Consider the following 25,307-nt stretch of genomic DNA (forward strand, 5'->3'; position numbering starts at 1 on the left):
GTCGTGGACAGAGAGAAACCCTGTCATCACACACACTCAACTCCTGGACAGGCATACATCCTCTGCTCTAAAATAAACTAATTATGAACAGCACAACAAGACTGCACCAGAACGATGACGAGCTCAGACTGATGCCCTCACATTCTGATTAGTTTGTCTCCCATAGCCTCAGCTAACCACCTCAGCCCTGAGACACAAGGCAAAGCTCTAGCTGTCCATAGGCTCCCATACACTCCCAGGGCTAAAGAAGTCTATGCATTTCTGCACCAACATGTCTGCAAGCATTCCCATTCTGGCCTCAACCTCTGTGTGGGGGTGAAAATGAGAGATGGAAAGACAGAAAGAGTAAGAGGGGGAGAGGCAGAAAGAGAGACTGGTCCACGGGTGGGGGATAACAGAGCAAGGGAAGTAGATAGAGAAAAGACAAAAAGAAAAGAAAAAGAAAAAAGAGGGAGAGACTAAGCTAGAGGATGCAAGAGAGAAAGGGTAAATCAGAGAGTAATACCATGCTTGCCCCCAGAGCTGATCCTGCTGCCTGACTGCTAACAAGCACCTGGCCAACTGCCGCGCTCTCCCACTTTCTCACATACAAAGCTTTTTCCATGGCAACAAACACTTCCGGGGGGGTTGTGTCTACCTTGACACACACATACACACACACAGACACACACACACACACACACAGTCCAACTGATTTCACTACACATTCACTAATCTAGAGGGGGAGCAGCAAAAACCTTAAGTTTAACAAAGCTGAAACCATGGCAACCAACTCACACACACACACACACACACACACTCATACACTCTAACCCAAACACTCAGTAAGGCTTAATTTCCATCACTAGGGCCATGTGTGATGAGAGCATAAACAAAAGGACCTGCGCTGATATTACCCCCTACATGTGCATCAACTTCACACAGCACACTAACAAGCCCAGAGGGAACAGCACAGATGCCTAATTCACTCACCTGGGACTGATCATGGGGACTACAAGGTGTGTGTGTGTGTGTGTGTGTGTGTGTGTGTGTGTGTGTGTGTGTGTGTGTGTGTGTATGTATGTGTATCCGTAGGGATGGGCGATATGGCCAAAATCTTCTATCACGGTATTTGTAATTTTAGATCACGGTTACGGTATACATCACGGTATATTAAGCGTAGGGTGACTAGATTTGAGTTTGTGAAAAAGAGGACATTTCAGCAGTGGCTAAATGTGTCCTTAAACATGGGCTATACAGTATAATTTATTTATTGACCCTTATGAACACTAAGTTGCAGAAACAATACTGCCTCAATAATCTTTTGGCCTAAGCAATAGTGGCCAGTATAGACCTACATTGTACTGAACGTTTCAATTGAATCTTTAAATAGTAAGATTAAAACAAAGTGCATGTAGTGGCATTTAGTCAGTGGCGGTCCGTGCATTTCACGACTGGGCCTTCAGCGACGTCCTACACGATGTTAAACTGAGTGAATCCACCTCCTAATACCATCATTATGACGCCATGGCTCTCAAACCATTATATATATACAGAAAGGCAGTATAAGTGAGCATTGCATCACCTTTCCTTAACATAACCTAGTCGAGTACGACAGACTTTATTAATATTTCCGGAGCATTTAAAATCAATACACCCGTATTAACAATACATTAAGAGTAGTACACTCTCAGTTATATGATTGGATTTTACTGTCACAACTTAAAAATAAAAGGCGATTTTCAGGGATTAGTCTACAAAGTTTTATTAAGTCCACCGAAAGCTTTAACAAGTTTGTCCACTAAACATCGCATTGTCCCACCTGCAAAGCAGTTTCATTAAACTTCCCATCCTCACGATATCCAGTTTTTCTTGAAAGTTCCGTCTTGAAAATGGCGTTGTAATTGTATCAAAAACTGGAATTATCAAGTTGGTGTAAACTAGTTTATTTGAGTTGGTTAATGTAATTATATTTAGTCTTACCAATTGAAACAACTAGCATATAACGATGTACGTCGTTTTCGCATTAGCCAGCTAAACTGAGCACTGAAGCACTGCACCGGTCTGCCTCAGTATCCAATCAAAGGACGTTTACGTGTCACGTTCAACGCGAGGAAAGAAATCTTCCGGGCCTTCTAGAAGGCCCAGTGTCGCCAACTCGAAATCTGATTGGTTGTCACAACTGTCTGTTTCAGTTCATTCAACTTAAATGAACTGAAACAGCCAGTTGTGATAACCAATCAGATGTACACGGGCCTTCAATGTGAATTCTGAAGGCCTCAGGGAAGATTTCTGTTCTCGGGGAAGATTTCGCGGAGCGTGGCAACACATGATAGCTGAAATATGATTGGATGAAAGCTGTAACATAAATTAACAACGCTGGAAGTTATGAAATGAAGATAATGGACAATTGAATACATATTTATGAAAAGAAAATATTAAAATTAAATGTATTTTATTACATTTATTTTCTGATGATGTTTAGGCCAGCAGAGAAGGCCTTGAAGGCCCTGACGGACCACCACTGCATTTAGTCCAGTGCTTATGTGGCTTTCAGTGGCTCTTTAATGTACTTACAGAAGATACCTCAAGTGTTTTAATGCTTGTTCATATATTAACGCAATAATGATGAGAAAAACATTTTCTTACATGGCCAAGTATAAAAATAAGAAAAATAAGAAGTTGGCCATTAAACATTCGCCCCATTGAACGATTCAGCCCATTGGTGCTAACGTCACCGACATATTGGTGAGGTGAAGACTGTCCTCTAACCCGTTTAAACAAACGCTGGTAAACGATGGAGCTGCGGTGGAGTTCCATTAAGGTTTATATATGATAATCGCTGCTAGACGCTAACTGTTCTTCTGCTCCCACAGCTCATTCACTTTGAAATACTGAAAATAAATCTAAACTATCGAAAAAGTGCATCTTTACCTACTTATATTTGACCATCATTGAGGAAAAATAGAACAGAATCTGCAAATAAATCGCTACACTAGACACTTTTCAGACCCTATTTTTCATTAGTTTGACTCTTTCCCAACAAGTAGGCATGACAGTCCGTGCAGGTCATGTGCTTAAAAATTGTACTGGCTATCGTAATTTACGGCTCCTTAGAATATTCAAAAAAGTTCAGTTGATTTGAATGGACTACCCCAATGTTTGCACGTCTGAAATGTATGATTTTCACTGCTGCGAAAAAGTAATGACCGCTGTCAAAATAAGAGTTTGAATTTCAAAATAAGAGTATACCGTGGTTGAAGCGGTACAGCCAAATCTCTCCCGGTAGACACATTTCTATCGTTGCACGGTATATACCGTCATACCGCCCAGCCGTGTGTGTGTGTGTGTGTGTGTGTGTGTGTGTGTGTGTGTGTGTGTGTGTGTGTGTGTGTGCGCGTGCATATATATATGTTTGTGTGTGTGTGTGTGTGTGTGTGTGTGTGTGTGTGTGTGTGAGAGAGAGAGACAGAGAGAGCTGGAGAGTGAGTGTGTGAGTTAAGAGTGAGAGAGATAGAGGAATAACTAGAGCAGGCTAGCAAGACAGAAGGGGAGATGATTAACCTATGTCAGTGTTTCCCACACATTGACGAGACTATGGCGCACCGCCATAGTCTAATTTCGTCCGCCATAGTCTCTGCGTGCACATGAAGTTTTTTTTTTTTTTTTTTTTGCTCAGACGAAGTTCGTGTCGCTCTCATTGGGATTGCATGAAAGCACGAAGTTCGGCTGTCTGCCTGCGACTGTGCCGAAAACAAAACACTGTTGAGATATGTTAGTGTTTCCCCTACCATTGTATAAGGGGGGCGCCCCGCCCCCCCAACGGCACCCCCCCTGAAAGGTCAAGTTAACTTTGCTCAATTTAATTTTCTATAAAGCGCAAGATCACAACGGAAGTCAGTTAAGGATACCTTTCCTATAGAACAGGTCTATACTCTATAGCTTGTTATTTTATTAAACACAATAAATAGCTTTGTGTTATTTATCTTATTTGCACAACGGCATGTCATTTTTGTCACTAGATGATCGCGCGTTTACAATTGTCCTCTGCTCTCTGTATGCGCAAGGCGGACTTCTGCCCCGATGCGCACACGTTACTTTCTGTTTGAAGATAAGATAGCAGTTAGTAGTTGCCGGCCAATATATTTGGAAATACAGACAAAAAGCTGTCCGATTTGAATGGGGGTATTTATTCATGTATATTTTGTCATCACTCGATCTTGAGAGATGTCTTCAAGTAACGTTAATGTTCCAAAGTGAAACATTCTAATGTGTGCACGCAGTCTCAGAGAGTTACTAGCCAGACTAGCTGTAGCTACTGAAAGAATGCCATGGATCCAGCAAAGCGTAGAGCTAAACGAATGTATGAATATGAACACCGGGCGTTCTTGCCTGAATGGGAGGATTATTTGCAGAGCGAAATGGAAAACCCCTTTGCTTAATATGCAGACGTCACGGTCGCATTTTAAAGCCTTGAACTTGGATGCTAACATAGCCCAGGAGTTCCTAAAAGCAGAGCTGGGCAAGCACAAGGTACATTCGTTGATACATCAGTCAGAGAAACAGACTCGGCTAAGTACTCTGAAACGGTCACGTTGGCATCGTATCAGGTGTCATGGAATATTGCTCGATCAAAAAAGTAATATAGTGAGGGAGAGTTTGAAAATTGAACAGAGGATATCTGACATTAACTATAATGAGCACCTTTAGACCATTATAGTCTTCAATATGTTTATTTTTGTGCCATATTTTAAATCTACATTTGTTAATTTCTCTTCCTAAAACAAAGGGAGGCAACTGCTGATACCAAGCTCTTCTCCAGGCACAGTCTGTTTCGCTGCTTTGTTTTGATCAGTCATTGCAGAGAAGGAGGCCTCACATTAATATGTGGAGGCAAAGTGTAGTAGCTGTTCCTAAGCTTTCTCTCCCGGGTCAGGGTGCTCTTGCTTCACACAAATCCCAAACAAAATCTCAGCAGATGTCTTCAATATGTTTATATTTGTGCCATATTTTAAATCTCAATTTGTTAATTTATCTCCTAAAACCCACTAGAGGACACTATTTAAAAGGTTATTTAAAAAAAAAAATCTTATGATTTAGACCCCCCTAGTTTTGCTGGGTCACAGGAAAAATAATAGGTTTTATGTAGGGGCTTATCCCCCCGAAAAAGTTGGAAGCTCCAGCGAAATCACGAATTTTAGGCCGAAAAAACATCACCCCCCCCCCCCCCCCCGAGGACATGCGCCCGCCGCGCACCCCCCCCCATAGTCTCCAAAATTTCTGTGGGAAACACTGCTATGTGGCCACAAGGCAAGGCATCTCCAGTATGGCACTACAGAGAACACTACATTCCAGGCAGCCTAAAGCACAGATCGGGTCCTGCACTGCCCTAATATCCACACTCACAGGCCTGCCTGGTCCTGGCTCCTCACCGCCATCTGTTACAAGATGTCGGGGGAGAGTCAGGACCCTGCCTCCTATGCCAACCCATTCACAGGCCCCTCACCGCCTAGCACTACCAGCTGACACAAACAATGACTGTACTGGATGCATTTGGAGACCGTGTCAGGGTCAAGTGTGTGTAGGACTGTGTGTGGGTGTTGATGAGAGTTCTCCAGGTAGAGCCGTTTACAGCCCGGTGCCAGCAAATACTACTTCTATCTGAACAGAGCATATGAATGTGACAGCATCTAACACAGTCCTCATACAGTATCAGAATGACTGCGCGTGAATGTGTGCGCGTGCATGTTTGTGTGTGTGTGTGTGTGTGTGAGAGAGAGAGAGAGATACCTGAGCCACCACAGTGTCCAGCTGCTGCAGCTGCACCGTGAGCTGGTCCATCTTGTCCTTGTAGCTCTGCTCCAGCTCCTGCTGCTCCTGCCTCAGTCGGCCCTCCTGCTCCTCGAGCGCCTCCTCCTTCCCCCGGGCCAGCTCCTCTACAGCCTGCCTCCTCTCCTTCTCTTTCTCCTGGACTGCAGTCTCCTTCTCCCGCTCACTCTCCTCCTGTCAGGCCCAAACACATGGCACCATGGGAAATGTAGTCTACAGCAATCACCAGCACCATCTCTAAATGACTAAATCAAAGGAATGACCAAACTGACGGTCCCTCTTCTAGCGTCTCCCTCTCTTGTTCACATGGCTCAACACGTTGTCCAGTATGAAGGATTATTATGTGTGTGCGTGTGGGGGGTGGGTTGGGCTCAACCCAGGGTGATAAAGCTCTCCAATGGGAAATAGCCAAACCGCAGCTAACTCTGCAAAGTGCATCCATTCCCATTAGTACATGCGGAGCTTAGCCGCAACTCATGTCACGGCAGCCACACAGTCGGTTTTTGGACTCAAAGCCAACGTGCTCAAATGAGAGGAAGGAAGGAAGGAAGGAAAAATATCAAAAAATTAAAACGGAGTGGGTCCCAGGAGGCATGGGCCGTAGAGAGAGGAGGATTAGAGTGGACCCAGTGATTAGAGCAGTGGGCTGCCTATGCTCCAGATGTTGGGAGCCAAAGCCTGTTAACCCCAATGTAATCTGCTTTCTGGATATGGCACTAAACCAATGGGATGCTTGCATTGTTGAAATCCCACCCACACGCTTTTTACCTTTAGCTGACTGATCTGTTGGAGCAGCTCTTCCGACTGGCACTTGAAAAGCTCTGCATCTTCCAGGAAGTGCAGGCGCTGCCTGGACGCCTCCTCCTCCAGCTCCCGACGCAAGGCATCAAGCTCACGGGCAGATGCACCTTTCAGCTCCTGGGAAAGGAAGACCAAGACAGACACACATATAGACACACGGACAAAGAAAATCAGAGCTTGATGAGCAGTAAATCTATAATGCTAAGATATTTCAAAGCCTTGAAACAGAGTGGCTTCACAATGGATTTAAAGCTAAATCCCCAATCAAACTAAATGCCACTACAAAGGCAGAGGCACTCATACATTCAGCCACACACCGGAGACACGGAACAGTTTCTGAACATCATAAGCCATCACAGAAACACACAGTCGCTGCTGTTGTTGGAAGCTTTACAAAAGGTCACATCATTTGTAGCACAGTGTGAATACCAGCTGTAGTGAGTATGTGGCGCACACACACACACACACACACACACCTGTAGTTGCTGCTGGTGCTGGGCGCAGAGCATGTTGAGCTGCTGCTGCAGCTGCTGCCTCTCGACGCTGCTCATGTCTCGGACCTCCAGCAGGGCGGCGCTGTGTTGCTGCTCCAGCTCCAGCACCTGTTGCTGCAGCGCCTCCAGAGATGAGCAGTGCCCTGCCTGGGCCTGGGACATTGCTGCCGTCAGCTCCGCCTGAACACACACAAACACACACACACACACACACACACACACACACATATAGATAAGTACACACACAGATATGCAGAAAAACAAACCCCTCGACACAGAAATGCATGCCCACAAAAAAAGTATACAAGATACAGTCCAGCTGCCACAAACACACACAAAACACAGAGTGTAAACAAGCACAGACAAACATGTCACACACACACACACACACACACACACACACACACACAAAACACACCTTACCAGGTGAATCACATTATTGCCTGACTTAAAAATGCTTTAGATGTCAAACACAAAGGCTACCACAGAAAACACCAAACCACAGAACTTAACACTGAAAGAGCTGAAGTCTTTTAGTTCCTCAAAGTTCCACCCCTTTCTTGCTCTCTCTTGCTCGTTCTCCCACACACACAAAAAAACATGACTTGCAACTTCCCCTGTGGAGGCAAAGTTCATTAAACCAGTGAAGAGGTTGTTGTCTGTCAAACACACACCTTACTTTAACGGTTAGAGTCCACTTGAATACACACTTGGAAAACACTAACCCACCCTTAAAACACACAAACACACTTCCGTTTTCAGATAGTTCCCCTCACAGCTAAATAGAGTGCTATGTCTGGAAAGGGCAGAAAGCCTGTTACCTCTTCAGCAGATTCACACATTGCTGACTACTGCACTGTCACTCTCACACACATGAACAAACAAAAGACGCAATTATCAGGGGGAGGGTCTTTCCAAAGCAAGTGTGCAGAGAGGGCAGAGTGTGTTATGGCGTGTGGTGTGGCGATACAAGTGAAGGAGGTGTGTGTGTGTCATTAATGAGGACTGCAGGGAAAATGGTTGATGCTACGCAACATGAGAATCACACAAAGACAGGCACAGACACACACACACACACACACACACACACACGCACAGCTGCTTCCATTATAGCCGTGAGCGTTTTATTCCTGCAGAAATTGTGCTGGAATTATGTGGATAATGGGGCTCTTTCAGACATCATAGGACTAGTTAAATGCATCAAGAGTGGCTAAAAGGAAGTCAAGGCAGGCATGGCAAAAATACAACCAACACCGCTATGCATAAATAATTTTCAAGAGTCCATTCGGAATAATTACCTGAGAATATATGGATGTGTGTGTGTGTGTGTGTGTGTGTGTGTGTGTGTGTAGAACATTTATTTTTTCGTTTTAAAAAATCTAAATAAAAAAAGGTCAATGCTTGCTTCTTTGTAAACTGCACTGTGAATTCTCAGAGAAACAGATGATTGAAATGAAACCTGAATGGACAGCTAATGTGAAATTAGTATGGATTTGAATATGCTTAATGTTTGTTGAATGAATGTTCAATGTTATGAAATCGTGATTAATAAATTAATGTTAAAACATAATAATGTTACCGATCTAGGAGTTGTCAAGACTGAAATCACGGCTTTCACAGCGCATATAGTGTTAATAGTTGACTAGAATTCAGCTTGATTGAATGAAACATCTCCTGCGCTGTAACCATCCATCACCTTGTGCTCAGTGAGACATTTATGTCACCACTCCTCTGAAGGCTTAGAAGGGCCTGACTGCATACAATGTGAGCGACAGGGAAACCTTTCATAAACTCCGGTTTCATCTCCTCGAGCATGTTTTGGAAAAGTGGACTATAGAACTTTGGGCCTAGGATCTTATATCAAGCCCTTGTAGTCCCTGAAAGCATTCATTCCAGACTACATTTACATTGAAATTGACATTGAGTTTTTTTGTCCAAAGCGACGTACAAGGGAGAGAACAGTCAAGCTACGAGCAATAGAGACCTAGTGTAACAATAAAATACTATTTTACATAAGAAATAGAAAGAAAATGCATGAATGTAACTGCTGTAAGTGCAAGTTTAGTAGTAGTAGAACTGCAAGTTAGGAAGGAAGGTGCTCTCTGGAGTTGGGTCTTCAAGAGCTTCTTAAAGACAGAGGGACGCCTCTGCTCTGGTAATGCTAGGCAGCTCGGTCCACCAACATGGAATTACGAATGAGAATAGTCTGAATTGCCGTACTTGCACAGACAACAGTGCTAAACGACGCTCATTAGACGAGCGCAGCATCCTGGGGCTAACATTTGCCCTTAAAAGAGCATTTAAGTAGACAACATTAAACGGAAGGCCAACTCGATATTAGGAGTCTAAATGTCAACCCCCCCCCCCCCCCCCCCCCATGACACACACACACACACACACACACACACACCCCCCCCTCACTCACTCACCTCACTCACCTCATACCCACACCCACCTGATGAGCTTGGTTCAGCTTGGTTGCCATAGCGTTGAACTTGTCTATGTGAGCCTGGGCTAGTTCTCTCCTCAGCTCCTCTGTGATTGACAGCTGCTCCGCCTCCAGCTGTTTCATCTCGGCCTTGTGCTGCCTCTCCAGCTCCCCGAGTGCCGCCTCCTTCTCGTCACGGATGGTGTGGATCTCCTGCAGGTAAGTGTTTTCCAGGGTGTCCATGTTGGCCAGCATCCTGGCCTCCAGCTTCTCCTTCTCGCACTCGTGGCGGCTCTCAAGCTCCACCTCCTTGGCCTCCAGCTGTGCCTCGTTGGCCTCCTGGAGGATGGCCTCCAGCTTGTCAAACTCGGCACTGTGCTTGACCGCAAGCTCCACCTGCTGAGCCAGCAAGGCTGCTTTGTGATTGGAGGAGATGGACTCAAGCTCCACCTGGTGCTTGTCAGTCAGGTTCTGGCACTCCTGCTGCAGGTGCTCTATCTGAGCAGTCAGTTTGGCCAGCTCAGCTTTCTGGGCCTCCAGCTCAGCCTGGTGCTTCTGTCCCAGCTCCCCCAGAGCGGAGTCCCTCTCCTGGGCCAGCCTCTCTCCCAGCTGCCCCTTCTCCTCCTCGAACCTACAGCGGTGAATTTGAAAGGAGGATTTTTATAAGTAAAAGGAAAAAGATCACATTATACTAACCAAGACACAAGACGATAAATATATATTACCAGGGCTCAGCCATAGACTACAGCTGACTGAATTACCATCAGTAAATTCTCATTACATCACCCCGTCCTAACCCTGACCCCCTCGGTGCTGACCTGTCGTGTGTGTCCCGCAGGCGGTCCTCACTCTGCTCTAGCAGGAGGGCGTTGAGCTCCTTGACCTCGGCTGCCATGGTGCTGCGGGCAGTCCTGAGCTCGCCGTCGTGCTGCGCCTGGAGCCTCTGCTTGAGGGCCAGCAGCTGTGGGTTCTCCCCGCCCTCCAGGCTGGCCTGCAGGGCCCGCAGACGCTCCCGCTCCGTCTCCAGCTCGCCCTCCAGGCCCCTCCGCTGCTCCTCCAGCTGTGCCTGCAGCTCGGCGCGGAGGTAAGACAGCTGCTCCTGGGCCTTCCGGGTGATGCGCTCGCGCTCCTCGGCCTGCGCCTCCTCAAGGCGAACACACAACTCCTTCGCAAAGCCTTCCTTCAGCTGAGGAGGGGAGGGGTGGTTGTGTTAAGGAGGAGGAAGAGGAAGAGGAGAACAAGTGGCGTGAAGAAAAGGGAACATGAGGGAAGGACAGAGACGGTATTCAATTTTGAAGTCATGACTCATGACATTCAGAGATGCCCCTAGCAACATCACCAGCTCATTACAAACAAGGTTATTCAAGGTTATATACATTTCTTCAGCTCAAGTTGTTTCCCTATGTGGCAGCAGCACCAATCTATACTTGTACTTAAACTTATATAAATGTGTTTTAACAAAGTAAACCATTGTGTTCTAGTTGGTTGGAGTCACTGTGTACTTCACATGTGACCCCACAAAGGATCTAGTCAGAACAGTAGAGCACTTTTGCTACAGGCACATTCACTCCATGAAAAAAGGTTGCAGGACACAGCAACAGAAAGTCTACACACTACACACAAATGCAGATAGATAAATAGACATAGATGTAGACAAAGAGAGACGAGTGCAAACGAGAGCAAAAGTACACACATGAGATATAGACTGTGAGAGCCCAAGCAAGAGTGCGAGCGAGAGAAAGCTACTTGCCTTCTGCTCAGCCTGGCGCAGCTCTTGCTGTTGCTGCACGGTGACACGCTCCAGCTCCTGCACGTGCTCCTGGGTGAGCTGGGCCATGCAGGCCTCCAGCGCCAGCAGCCTCTGGGCCTCTGCCTGCAGCTGGGTCAGCCGGGCCTGGTGCTCCTGCTCCTGGGCCTCGCCCCGCTGCTCCAGCTCACACTCGACCTCACGAGCCACCTCCTGAGCCGACTGCAGCCGCAGACGAGTGATCTCTGAGAGAGGGGAGGGGGGAAGAGTGTAGTCAAGCAGAGATGTGATGGTACAACAAGTCAATATTTACATTAATAAACAGATTTTGAAAGCTACTACTAGTTTTATGTAATATGCAAAAGGATGTCAAATGAAGAAGAGTGCCGTTTTCATGATGGCCTACAGCAATAGATCAGTAAACAAAGTCTAACATGCTTACCTAGCCACTTAACAAGTTACTTAGTAGGGATGGGCATTTCAAGTGAACTACTATTCGATCATCACTGCGATCTATTCGACTGCTGCCCCCCCTCCCCAAAAGAGAGACCTATTCTCTCTTTACCTGGCAGAGTTTGTACCTCATTTTTGTTTAATTTTTGACAGAGTTCCATACAGAGCGTTTTGAACTCTTTGCCTTCGCATGCTTCTCCTGTTTCTACAGGAACATCTAATCTCACAGCATACTTTAAAATGTAGGAATATTCAAATCCACCAAGTCACCAACCCAGCACTGACAGGTCAACAAGTACTTTTTATCCGATTAATCGATGGAATACTTGATAGAATACTCGATTCCAAAAATATTCGATAGTTGCAGCCCTACTCAACTCCATGTTACCATCTCTAGAACAGAGCTGTAGGGGTCATATAGAGTAGGGTTTGGTCCCTCGCTCGTAGGGATGCACCGATCCGCTTTTTTCACCTCCGATACCGATATCTGAGGTTTAGTATCGGCCGATACAAATATCGGATCGGTGCATCCCTACTCGCTCGCTCTCCTTCTCCCTCACCTTTGACGTGGCTTTCAGACAGGCGCGCTCGCAGCTGCTCCAGCTCCATGGAGTGTTTGTTCTTCAGCTCCTGGATCTCACTGAAGTAGCGGTCGGTCAGGTTGTTGCCCACCTGCAGCAGCTCCTCGCGGTGGGCCAGTGCCATGCGGGAGCGCAGGAGGTCCAGCTCCTGCTTGTGCTTCTGCTCCAGCTGCACACGCAACGAGTCCAGTTCCTCCTGGAGCACAACACACACACACACACACACACACACACACACACACACACACACACACACACACACACACACACACACACACACACACACACACACACAAAGAGGAGCATTTTTCAAACAGGGTTGCATGACTGCATTCCTGCTCTGAAGCTGAACAACATTGGCAGGGCGGCTCTCTTCCAAAGCGCCAACCGGTTCTACTGGTCACACACGCACACACGCACACGCTTGTATTTCCCAGTGTGCCTCTGTCATGCTTAAGATGAAGTTGTGGATGTGTGTGTTTGTTTGTTTGTTTGTTTGTTTGTTTGTTTGTTTGTTACCTTGTGTTGCTCCAGCTGCTTGTTGATCTCTGCCAGCATGTCATTCTTCTCCTCATCCGCTTTCCCTTCCGTGAGGAAACTGAGGGACAACAGGAATATCAGTTACCACCAGCTTCCAATCGCATGCGCAAGTAATCTCAGCTATGAAGTCCAGTGCAGGATGCAATGGAGGTCCGCCATCAGTGTTGGTTAATAATAATCAGCATTGGTGTTGGTTCATTATTATTAGCAAACACCAATGATGATAATAAATAATTATCATTAGTGCATTTTGTGCTTTTGGTGTGGTTTGGTTTGGTGTGGCCAGCTTGTTTCAAACAAGACAGGGCCATAACACACCCTATCCAGCATGCTGATACTGGTGTAAGTACGGGCTACTGGCCACTAACCTGGAGTCTGCGGACTTGAGCACGGACTCCTCCAGGGCCCCCTCGATGAGGCGCAGCTGCAGCAGGGCGATCTCCTCCCGGTGGCCCTCCTCACTGGAGCGCAGACGCTGCTCGAAGTAGGTGCGCAGGTTCTCCAGCTCCGACTCGTTCTGCTCCTGAAGGTCACGTCGCTGATGCGTGAACTCCTGCTTCAGATGCTCAATGTCCTCCACACGCATGGAGCGGGCCACCAGCTGCTCCCTCAGCTCTGACGACGGAGGAATGCATGATAGGGGAGGAAATGGGGGGGAAGGGGGAGAAGGAGATTAGGTAAATAAAAAGGAGGAAAATACAGACATGAAATTAACATGACATCCAGTACTGTGCAAAAGTTTTAGGCAGGTGTGAAAAAATGCTGTAAACCAAGAATGCTTTCAAAAATGGAAGTGTTAACAGTTTATTTTCATCAATTCTTCATAAATGAACAAAATGCAGTGAAGGAACAGAAGAAAAATCTAAATTAAATCAATATTTGGTGTGACAACCCTTTGCCTTCAAAATAGCATCAATTCTTCCAGATACACTTGCGCAGTTTTTGAAGGAACACGGCTGGTAAATTGTTCCAAACATCTTAGAGAACTAACCACAGATCTTCTGTGGATGTAGGCTTCCTAAAATTCTTCTGTCTCTTCATGTAAACCCAGACAGACTCGATGATGTAGAGATTAGGGCTCTGTGGGGGTCATACCATCACTTGCAGGACTTTCTGTTCTTCTTTAAGCTGAAGATAGTTGTTAATGACATTGGCTGTATGTTTGGGGTTATGTTCCTGCTGCAGAATACATTTGGTGCCAATCATACGCCTCCCTGATGGTATTGCATGATGGATTAGTATCTGCCTGTATTTCTCAGCATTGAGGACACCATTCATCCTGACCAAATCTCCAACTCCACTTGCAGAAATGCAGCCCCAAACTGGAAAGGAACCTCTACAATGCTTCACTGTTGCCTGCAGACTCTCATTATTGTACCTCTCTCCAGCCTCCAGCGAACAAACTGCCTTCTTCTACAGCCAAATATTTCTAATTTTGACTCATCAGTCCAGAGCACCTTCTGCCATGTTTCTGCACCCTAGTTTCTATGTTTACGTGCTTAGTTCAGTCACTTGGCCTTGTTTCCTTGTCGGGGTAGAGCTTTTTGGCTGCAACTCTTCCATGAAGACCACTTCTGGCCAGACTTCCCCGGACAGTAAATGTCTGTACCTGGGTACCACTGGTTTCTGCCAGTTCTGAGCTGATGCCACTGCTTGAAATCTTCCGATTTCGAAGGTAAATAAGCTTGATGTGTTTTTCATCAGCTGCATTAAGTTTCCTTGGCTGAACACTGCGTCTACGACCCTCAACGTCTTCTTCAAAAGAGCTGGAACTGCACATTTTGAAACCCCTGTCTGCTTTGAAATCTTTGTCTGGGAGAGACCCTGCTGATGCAGTATAACTACGTTGTGTCTTGTTGCTGTGCTCAGTCTTACCATGTAAATGGATAAAAAATAAACATTTATTGTTTACATTTTTCAAAGTATTCTTAGTTCATAGCATTTTTTCACACCTGCCTAAAACTTTTGCACAGTACTGTATGTGGGGTCAGAAATTTTAGTTTTTACAAGACACTCAGGCTATGTTCACACGGCATTAGTGCTCTATTCAGATGAATTTGATTTAATTAATAAGTCGATGAGTAATGGAAGCCAGCGAATTCGTGATGAGATGATGACGAGGACAAGGATTAGGAGAGACACATTTTTATAAGGTCTAACACGTCACTGTCCCTCAACTGACAACCTCCATCGCAGTGGACTTTGATGTTTGTGTTCACCGAATGGCTCCGGCCAACGCAGAAGTGTGACAAATGACGACCTAAAATTACCTGAAATAAAATTCAGACAGATGTCACTTTGCAAAAATCAGACCTGTGTCTGATTTAGGAGCACACATGGAAGAATCGAAAAGATCAGATTCCAAGTAATTTCTGCTGTTCACCCTGAAAGTCGCATATGAGCAAACCCAAAAACAAGCCTTAAAACGTAGCCTTATTGTCTTATTCTACGACACTGAAACTTCATACTATTGCATCTGCATTGCAAACCCCCAGGTTTTCTCTGAATGAATGAGCAGCCACAGTAAGCCATGCTGATCAGTAGTGCCAGTTGGGCTCTAGGCCACTCCTCACCTCCCAACTCCTGGCGGCTGCTCCTCATGGCCTCCAGCTGAGACCACAGGTGAGCCGCCTCCTGCTGAGAGGTGGCCTTCAGCTCAGCATGCTGCACCTGCAGCTTCTCCACCTGAAACACACGCACACGCACACCACAGGGAATATGAGGACTACACACGGACAACGATTTCATTCAGCCTTTAAAGCAGATGCTTTTATCAGAACTCAGAACTCAGAACTCAGAACTGTTTATTTATCAGAACTCAGAACTGTTTATTTATCTACTGGTGCAAGACAGTTAAGGTAACCATCGGTTGTTTTGTTCTTTCCAATTCACTGCGGTTCTTTTCTGAATCATAAAATGGAGCATTTGGACTAAGAATGAGAGGGAGGGTCATGTAGTGTAACTAAGGCAGCAGAGAATTACAGTCGAATAGTAACAGCAGTGATCTCACCTCCTGCTGCAGCTGCTTCTCTCTCTCCGCCAGGTGCTTGGACCGAGTCTGCTCCCCCTGTAACACCACCCTATGACTGGCCACCAGATCCTCTACAGCACCTACAGACACCAGCAAATGTTTCATTTGAAGACGAAACGGGCAGGAAAAAATACATAAGTATTCATCAATGTTATTTCACTTTCTTTAATTTATAAAAAGATAGATTACTAAGATCTTATTTTTTCCAATACAATACATATCACAGTCTCAATCAAAAAAAAACATTCAAAACTAAAGAATAGCATTGGATATATACTTCCATGAGCAGTAATATGGGATATCATTACTCACGGGCAGCAGAGTCACGGTCCGCCCAGGCCTGATCCAGCTCCTGCTCCAGTCTCTGAACCCCGTGGTCCTGGGAGGCCTGCAGGTCCTCCAGGTTAGCCCTTGCCTCAGTGAGAGCTGCCTGGGTCTCACCCAGACTCTTTTGGGCTTCATCCACACAGGCCTGGAGGTCCGCTTGGGCCTTCTCAGCCTCCTGGGTCCACTGGGCCTTCAGTTCCTGAAGAGACACGGATGACTCAAGGATTTATCTACAAATGTTTAAAGGCTCAAACTATCTAAAGATGAGCCAGAGGTAAAAAATGAACAATTAAATAATATTTGAATCAGTTACATTTTCTACTCCTTCATAAGCAAGTTACATTTTATGGTGGCTATCTTGTTAATAACATGATTGATTCTTAAACCAAGTTAGACAGGGTAGTTAAATAAGAGCTGATCAACTAAAGTGCATAGGCACCTTTATTTGACCGTCTTGAAGCTTTTCTGCAGAAGATTTCTGTTCTGACAGTCGTTTCTCCCACTCATTCTTGAGATCTTCTGTAAAAGGAGAGACCCGTCAACAAATTACATAAAAACTAAGATGTTCCTCCCAATGTCTTGGATTTTTGACAGTTCACAACGCTTTTTCTAAAAGAAAATATTTCAAATCAAATAAGCCAAGAAGTTTTTTTGAGTAGATGGTGGGAGATCCATGCACCTTCTTCCTCCCCAGGCTTACCCATCTGCCCCTCGTGCTGCTGCTGGAGCCGCTCCTCCTGCTGCCGGCTCTGCTCGCGGACCCTCTCCAGCTCGAACTGCTGACGCGCCTGCAGCATGGCGCTCTCCTGGGCCCACTTGTCCCGCAATGAGGCCTGCAGCTCGGTCAGCGCGGCCTCCTTCTCCTTCTGCATGTTGGTCTGGGAGAGCTCCAGCTGCGCCGTGTGCATGTTGGTCAGGCTCAGACGCAGTGCCTCCAGCTCTAGGTTCTGCTGCGTCTTGGGAGAGGGAACAATGGTACTGTGGTGAGGAACTATCTAAGCCAACAGAGATCAACACGGTCTATGTGATGCCCAACAAACCATCCAATTTGTTCAAGATGTTCAAATGTGCAGGCCACCAAATGATCAGTTAAGAAGCTGACTGAACATTAAAAGCATTCAGTAACTATGCACACTGCAGTATTTAAGCCATCTGTTTATACTAAGCCTCATGCATTTCTGCATTTCTGGCCCACTTGTACCTTATCTATCATCAAGGATGGCCAACAATTACATACAGCCGCGGAAAAAATTAAGAGACCACTTCAAAATTATCAGTTTCTCTGGTTTTACTATTTATTGGTATGTGTTAAAGTAAAATGTACATTTTTGTTTTATTCTATAACCTACTGGCAACATTCCTACCAAATTTCAAATAAAAATATTGTCATTTAGATCATTTATTTGCAGAAAAATGACAATTGGTCAAAATAGCAAAAAAAAAGCAGTGTCTTCAGATCTCGAATAATGCAAAGAAAACAAGCTCATATTCATTTTTAAACTACACAATACTAATGCTTACACTTAGGAAGAGTTCAGAAATCAATATGTGGTGGAATAACCTTGATTTAAAATCACAACTTTCATGTGTCTTGGTATGCTCTCCACCAGTCTTTCACATTGCTGTTGGGTGACTTTATGCTACTCCTGGCGCAAGAATTCAAGCAGCTCGGCTTCTTTTCATGGCTTGTGACCATCCATCTTCCTCTTGATCACATTTCAGAGGTTTTTTATGGGATTCAGGTCTCGAAATTGGGCTGGCCATGACAGGGTCCTGATCTGGTGGTACTCCATCCACACCTTTACTGGCCTGGCTGTGTGGCATGGAGCATTGCCCTGCTGGAAAAAACATTTCTCAGAGTTGGGGAACATTGTCAGAGCTAAAGGAAGCAAGTTTTTCTTCCGGGACAACGTTGTACTTTGCCTGGCTGAGGTTTGTAAAAGACCATAAGGATTGAAAAAAGCGGACTGGGGGGTCTTCTAGTTCGTCTTCTCTGATGAGTCCAATTTTCAGCTTTGCCCAACACATGGTCGTCTGATGGTTAGACGGAGACCTGGAGAGGCCTACAAGCCAGAGAGTCTTGCACCTACTGTGAAATCGGACTCATCAGAGAAGACGAACTTAGAAGAACCTCCAGTCCGCTTTTTCAATCCTTATGGTCTTTTACAAACCTCAGCCAGGCAAAGTACAACGTTGTCCCGGAAGAAAAACTTGCTTCCTTTTGCTCTGACAATGTTCCCCAACTCTGAGAAGTGTTTTTTCCAGCAGGGCAATGCTACATGCCACACAGCCAGGCCAGTAAAGGTGTGGATGGAGTACCACCAGATCAGGACCCTGTCATGGCCAGCCCAATTTCGAGACCTGAATCCCATAAAAAAACCTCTGAAATGTGATCAAGAGGAAGATGGATGGTCACAAGCCATGAAAATAAGCCGAGCTGCTTGAATTCTTGCGCCAGGAGTAGCATAAAGTCACCCAACGGCAATGTGAAAGACTGGTGGAGAGCATGCCAAGACACATGAAAGTTGTGATTTTAAATCAAGGTTATTCCACCAAATATTGATTTCTGAACTCTTCCTAAGTGTAAGCATTAGTATTGTGTAGTTTAAAAATGAATATGAGCTTGTTTTCTTTGCATTATTCGAGATCTGAAGACACTGCATCATTTTTGCTATTTTGACCAATTGTCATTTTTCTGCAAATAAATGATCTAAATGACAATATTTTTATTTGAAATTTGGTAGGAATGTTGCCAGTAGGTTATAGAATAAAACAAAAATGTACATTTTACTTTAACACATACCAATAAATAGTAAAACCAGAGAAACTGATAATTTTGAAGTGGTCTCTTAATTTTTTCCGCGGCTGTATATCTAGTGCTGCATCTACTACTGAAAGATTCCCAAACTAGTCAGACAATGAGAATGGGGGAGGGAAGAAAGAAAGAATGAATGAATGAATGAATGAATGAATGAATGAATTCCAGGAAGGCGGGCAACGCCATTGATCCCTGCCTGACGTCAGTACCTTTGCCTGCAGCATCTCTGCCTGGTGCGCCTCCTCCATGCTCTCCCTCTGCTCTCCGCTGAGCTCCTCCCTCAGCCTCTCCAGAGACTCCCTCTGCTCGACAGACATCTGAGACAAGGCTCTCTGGTGCTCACGCTCATGGACCTACAGGATAGAGGGCAGAGTTAGGAGTGAAAACAACACCATTAACGTTTTTTGTTGAATTTGCTGCAGAGAAAAAACAAAAGATACCATTTTATATTCTGGTTTTACCACCGCCATGGATTAACATCAGCCGGCGCAAGCTGATGCCACTTTAGTAAACAAGATGCCCATGAGCCCATGAGTTTGCTTGCCTGTTTGATCATGCTGATTTGCCGTCTCTGCTCCTCGTCCATGTAGGTTTTGAGCTCCGCTAGTCTGTCATCAAACTCAGCATCCAGTTCATCCATCTGGGGAAAAAAGGAGTTGTAATTACCACTTGATCAAGAACAGTTGACTCCATTTGAATCATCTGTATTCCTCGAGTGGTCATCATCTCACCTCTTTCTGGTGCTTCTCCTTCAGATGTTGAATTTCCTCTTCATGGCAGCTGTTGACTGAATGCACCTCCTCTGTGTGCTGCCTCTTGAGCTCCTCAAGTGCCTGATTGACAGCATCCAGCTCCTTCAGCCAGGCACTATCCTTCTCCATGCGCTCCTTCTCAGCCTTTTCATGCTCCTCCTTTATCTTCTCCACTTGCGAGTCCTTAGCCTCCAGCTGGGTCTGGAAGTCTTCGAGTTCAGATTCCAAAACGTTCTCCATGCTCTTGATCTGCTCCTCCAGTGCCTGGTTGCGTCTCTCTTGACTGGCCCTCTCCAGAACCATTTGGCTCTGCGCCTCCTCGAGGTTGGTCAAGTCCTGTTTAAGGCAATCAAGCTTGCTCTCCAAATCTGCCCTCTCCTTCTCCAAGGCCTGAAGCTTCTCCTCTCTCTCCTCCATCTTTGCAGAAAACTGCTGGAGTTCCTTGTGAGCAGAGTCCACCTCCAGGGTCTTCTGGCCCAGCAGCAGCGAGTTGGTCTGGGTCTTCTCCCGCTGGCTTTCCAGCTGCATCAGCAACTGGTCTCTGTGAGCCTGCAAAGCAGAGAGCTGGCGGCTGAAGAGTTCCTGGACGTCGCTGCTCACCGAGTCTCCAGCGAGCTTCTTCTCCTGGACATCTCTGACCAGTTGTTCCTGCAGTTTCAGCTGGAAGACCAGCTGGAGTTTCTCCTCCTTCAGCTCCTTGATCAGGTCATCGCTGGAGAGGCGGATGGTCTTGCCTTCCTGGTCTACCTCATTGGTTCTGCTCCTCTGGTACTCCAGCTCCTGCTGCTCTTGCAGGTTCTGCAGGAAGCTGAGCTTGTTCTTCAGGTTGTCCTGCTCGTGCTCCTTCTGGCTGATGATCTCCTCGCAGTGGACCCTCTTATCCCTCTCCGCCTCCAGCTCCCACTTCAGTGCCTCAAGTTCCTCCGAAGCTTTGCTCCAGCGATCCCTCGCCTCTTCCACCTCCTCGGCCGACCTCTGCACCTCCTCCTGGAGGATCTCCAGCTGCCTTTCCCTTTGCTCCAGCTGATCACCAAGTTCCTCATACTGCTGGATCAGCAACTCCTTGCCCAAGTCCATACCCTCAGAGACAAATGACTCACCAGGCTCCGATGGCAGATTGTCCAAATCACCTGGTATAGACAAGGCCCCTTCGGTTAGATCCGCAGCATTCCCAGTATGATTGAGCAGCCTTGACTCGCCTGCATGCATGACTTCGCTGTTGAACTCAAACTGCACCGACGTCTCCAGCAACATGTGTTGCTCCATGCTCTCCTCAGCCCAGGAGCTGTTGTGCAGGCCTGCGTGAGTCAGGTACATCTCCATGAGAGGGACCTGGTCGTCTGAAACCGAGGTGTCCGAACAGAGGTCTTCTCTAGCAGCACCTTCACTGGCCAGATCCTGATTCTGCTGCTCCTTAGAGGCCTTGATCTGGCCGACCCGCTCATTGGGATCCTCTGAGACACTGCGGTTGGATGAGAAGTCATGGTGGGCAGCCTGGGCTTGAGTTTGCTCAAGCAGCTTCCGCTGGACCTCATCGTCGTGCTCAGCCTGTAGGCGTTTGAGTGCTGCCTCGTGCGTCTCAGCCAACTGGGCCAAGTCCATTTCCCTTTCCTCCTGCAGCGTAAGCAGACGAAGGTCGTAGTTTGAGATGTCCGCCTCGTGTTTGGACCGCAACAGACGGGCCGTCTCCTCCTCCTCATGCAGACGGTTCTGGAACTCGTCCACTAAGCCATGTAAGCTGGCCATCTCGCGGTTCAGCTCGTCCTTCTCCGCCTTGTACTGCTGGGCCTCGTGTGCGTGGGATTCAGCTCTCTTGAGGTCAGTTTGGACTTCGGCCAGTTGGGCTTCCATGCTGCTCCGTTCACTTTCCATGCTGTTCACAAGCTGCTGCAAGTGTTCAACACGCTCCTGTGCTTGTTGGCTAATGTCCTTCTCCTTCACAAGCTCTGCCTGTAGCCTGTCCATGAGAGGGTCTGGGTGATCAGACTCTGTGCTTTTTTCTGGGCTGAGTGCAAAGGCCCCGGCTGGTAATGGGGAGCAATGGAGGTCCATGAGGCTGGGGGACAGAGCTCTTTGGGGGAAAAGGGTCTGGAGCTCAGAGAGGCCCGATTCTGTGACAGCCAACTTCTGTTGAAGGTCTGAGATCACTGAATCCTTCTGGACCAGAAGGCACTGCTGTTCTTTGGTTTTCTACAATGCATGAGTGGATTTGAGATAAAAAAAAATTAGAAACGAGCAGCAATATACACGTAAACTATTAACTTTACAGCTTCGACATAGAATGCAACCATCAAGAATACAACTGTCTATACAATTCTTACTGTGAACTGTAAACAGTTTGTAACACAAAAATACATTTTTGGGTTGGCACAAATTTTGGCAAAAATGGCTGTATATTTGCCAGAGGACAGGGCTGCCGTTTCCAACTCTACCAGCTCAAACTCCTTCAGCTGCTGTAGCAGGTCAATGTGGCATCCCTGGTCCTGAAAGTTCTGCAGCGACGGGCCAACGTGTTGCTGAGCCTGGTTTAGCTCAGCACAACCCTGACTCTTACACCGCAAGTACTCTTTCGCCTGAGTGGGATAAATAGGATGCATTACAATCTGGAGACTCCAGATACTCAGGGAAAAGCTCAACTTTAAGAGAGTGTCCTTTGCAAACTCAAGGACCCCAGTGTGGGTGTGTATAAGCAGTAGGTGTGGAGATGTTATAGGTGTTTCAAATAGAAACAGAGTGTGAAACTAAAATTAACTTCTAGTGCTCTACCTGCCACAAAGTAATGGGGTATGATTATGTAAGTTCAACATTGCAGGGCGCAAAACACTAGATGCTGCAACTGTACAAGTGTTTGAGTGTGTAGGTGGGAGGGAGGAAGAGAGAGTGAAACAAATAAAGGAGGGAGGAAGAGAATTGGAGATAAAGGCTGATAAAGTACCTGCTGCAGTTGCTGCTGGAGAGCCTGTATCTGCTCAGTGAGCTGTTGAGCCTCACTCTGCACTTGGTCTCGACTCTCTAGCGCCACCTGCAGGTTCACACTGAGCTGAGAGATGATCTCATTTCTCTTCTCCACAGCACACTGCAACTGCTACAATGCCACAAAGACAGATTGACAGTTAAATTCCTGTCAGATAAGCCAAACACAGATCAACCATTCATATTAGAGTGTTAACAATACACTGCAACTACTGTTATGTTTCAAACTAAATGTAGATTGAGATCTAACCTGATCTAGGTTTAAGCAGACATGCACAGACCATAGAATATATTTTTGAGAAATACATCCTACTTCCTTCCTCACTTTACAAAATGTTCAAGACTTTTTAACTTAAGTATTTTATCCTATGTACCTGATTTACACATCACACAAACAAGAGAGAGCTTAACTCTTCAACAGGTAAACAGAGGTCCACATTCCAGTCGACAGAGGATGCAAATCTTAGTAGGTCACAGAGTGCAGAAATCCCAAATTATAATACTGTGGTTTATGACACAAGCAGTCACATGAGTCAAGATATTCTCTTATTTTTTTCTCCCCGTTTTTTGTTGTGCTGTAATCAGTCACATTGGGTTTAATGTGGTGCGAATACGAGATGATGCATGAGGATTTGATTATGTCATATTCAGGAAGAGGGCATTACTCTAATCACAGCTGGAGTGTGCGGAGTGCTGCCAAAGGGGTTCAGATGCACACCGCATTGTTGTAAACACAAATGAATCCATATGAGCAAACACCTTGCCTAGCCTAGCCTACTTAGTGGGTATGACACTTTTCACATGGGAAGCAAAACATGCTAGTAAGAGACTTTAATTTTGGCAGTAGCAGAACACCTGGAGCTGATTCATGTAGGTAGACCTACATGAGAGAAATTAGCTGGACATAGCATGCTTGCTCTCACTTTTAAAAGATGGCTTCCCATAATCACTTTCTCCAAACGGAAAAGATGCTAATATTTTGATGTGGTTATTGAAGATAATGATGAGTGCATAGTTTGACATTAGCTTATGTATCGAACTCTTCGTTCAAAAGTAATGTAAGAGGATGCACAGCAGAAAATGCCTTCATTAACCACATACTCTAATCATGTATTAATTGTAAAATGGAAGGAAAATTACAAGTAAGCTTGCTATCCAGACATGGTTTGATTACTGAGCTGTTCCTATGGTTACTTCACTGTAGTGCCATATCACTTAAGCGACACTAGACAGTTAATTGTCTTTCAGATCAGAGGCAGGGCGGAAGGGGAGTAGGACAGAGAGCAGGGATCTGAAAGCGTCCTGAAGATGACCTCAAACACTTTTACTCATTGGGAAAAGCTATTTCTGCTCTACTGTGGAAAACCGACTATTCTCACTCCGCAAGTACACTGTGACTTGTGTGGCAAGTAGTTTTGAGGGAGGCAGTGGAGTACCAATGTGTGGGGGGTTGATGCACTCACTACCTTGAGCTGCTCTTTGCCTGTGTGTGGGATGATCTTCGTGCCCAGGTCCTCCATTTCCTCAGGCTGGTAAGCTGTTGCCCCGTCCCCCAAAACAGAGCTCTGCATCTCTGTGTCTGTGTGATGCGTAAGCCTGCTACATTGCTGGAGCTCTTGATCGCTGTTGTCCACACTAGAGGACCTTGGAGAGTGCTGAAGGATTGTGAATAAAAAGACACACACAACAGAAGAGGGAAAGGGAAAAAAAAAAGCATATGTTATTTGCTAGTTGTGTTACCATGACAACATTCCCCTCCAGCATTCACATGGCAGCTGACCCATTTCTTGTCTATGGAATGAGTAAAGGACACACACACACACACACACACACAGAGACAATTACCACTGTACACACACACACACACACACACACGCACACGCACACACGCACACACGCACACACGCAACAAATATGATGACAAATTACAAGGTCTACTGAGTGCACAGCACTGAAACGATAAATGTATATGTAGCGTTTTTATGCGTTGATTTACTTCTCTTCTCATAACACCCTGGTGGAATCATTTCTTACTTGATGTCAGACTACCTAGAGACAGGGCAGTACCAGTTGGAGATAATCAGATAGATTTGTGTGTCTATCCTCTTTTCTAATTTTCCACAGCATCAGAGGATTCAAAAACAAAAACTTTCACAGAATCAAACAAAGGTTAAAAACTGTCAGCAAACCTCAGACGGGGTCCTGGCGCCCTGTCCATGGTCCTGCTCATCCGTTGGGCACACTTCTAGGTGATGATCTTCTGCCGCGCCGACATTCTTCTGGACAGCCGGGCCCTTCCTCTTCGCCGTCTTTTTCTGCGTGCTCGCACCGTCACCTTTCGCACGCCGCTGTCGATAGTTAGCAAGCTGTGGAAGAGGTTGAGGGACAGGTAGAGGGAGAGGTAGGTGAGGATCAGGTAACAGGAGGAAATCAGCAGCATGCTAACAGCTCAAAGCCATGGGCACCAGGGAGGGCAACTACAGGTGGCAGCCGGGGTCAAAATGCACATCCTGCCATCCTGGGGTGGGGGAAAACTTCCCGACTGATCTCAGCT

The 25,307-nt window shown here is 46.1% G+C and overlaps 1 protein-coding gene across 1 annotated transcript in view; it reads right to left on the bottom strand.

Moving 5' to 3' along the window:
• pcnt (pericentrin) overlaps nt 1-25,307 on the bottom strand; it is a 62,319-nt gene that overhangs the window by 32,297 nt on the left and 4,715 nt on the right. Inside the window, exons 2-22 of the mRNA XM_080835201.1 lie at nt 24,943-25,119; nt 24,220-24,408; nt 22,716-22,865; nt 22,213-22,353; nt 19,760-21,970; nt 19,573-19,668; nt 19,238-19,381; nt 16,911-17,166; nt 16,650-16,729; nt 16,196-16,409; nt 15,863-15,963; nt 15,426-15,537; nt 13,221-13,467; nt 12,832-12,910; nt 12,292-12,508; nt 11,282-11,523; nt 10,350-10,717; nt 9,559-10,162; nt 7,086-7,283; nt 6,577-6,726; nt 5,770-5,982 (exon numbers count right to left, since the gene is read on the bottom strand). Coding sequence (XP_080691327.1) covers nt 5,770-5,982; nt 6,577-6,726; nt 7,086-7,283; nt 9,559-10,162; nt 10,350-10,717; nt 11,282-11,523; nt 12,292-12,508; nt 12,832-12,910; nt 13,221-13,467; nt 15,426-15,537; nt 15,863-15,963; nt 16,196-16,409; nt 16,650-16,729; nt 16,911-17,166; nt 19,238-19,381; nt 19,573-19,668; nt 19,760-21,970; nt 22,213-22,353; nt 22,716-22,865; nt 24,220-24,408; nt 24,943-25,119 — 6,189 coding nt within the window. The remainder of the gene's footprint in view (nt 1-5,769; nt 5,983-6,576; nt 6,727-7,085; nt 7,284-9,558; nt 10,163-10,349; nt 10,718-11,281; nt 11,524-12,291; nt 12,509-12,831; nt 12,911-13,220; nt 13,468-15,425; nt 15,538-15,862; nt 15,964-16,195; nt 16,410-16,649; nt 16,730-16,910; nt 17,167-19,237; nt 19,382-19,572; nt 19,669-19,759; nt 21,971-22,212; nt 22,354-22,715; nt 22,866-24,219; nt 24,409-24,942; nt 25,120-25,307) is intronic.

This window comes from Sprattus sprattus (assembly GCF_963457725.1).
Source record: "Sprattus sprattus genome assembly, chromosome: 3".
Taxonomy (NCBI): Eukaryota; Metazoa; Chordata; class Actinopteri; order Clupeiformes; family Clupeidae; genus Sprattus; species Sprattus sprattus.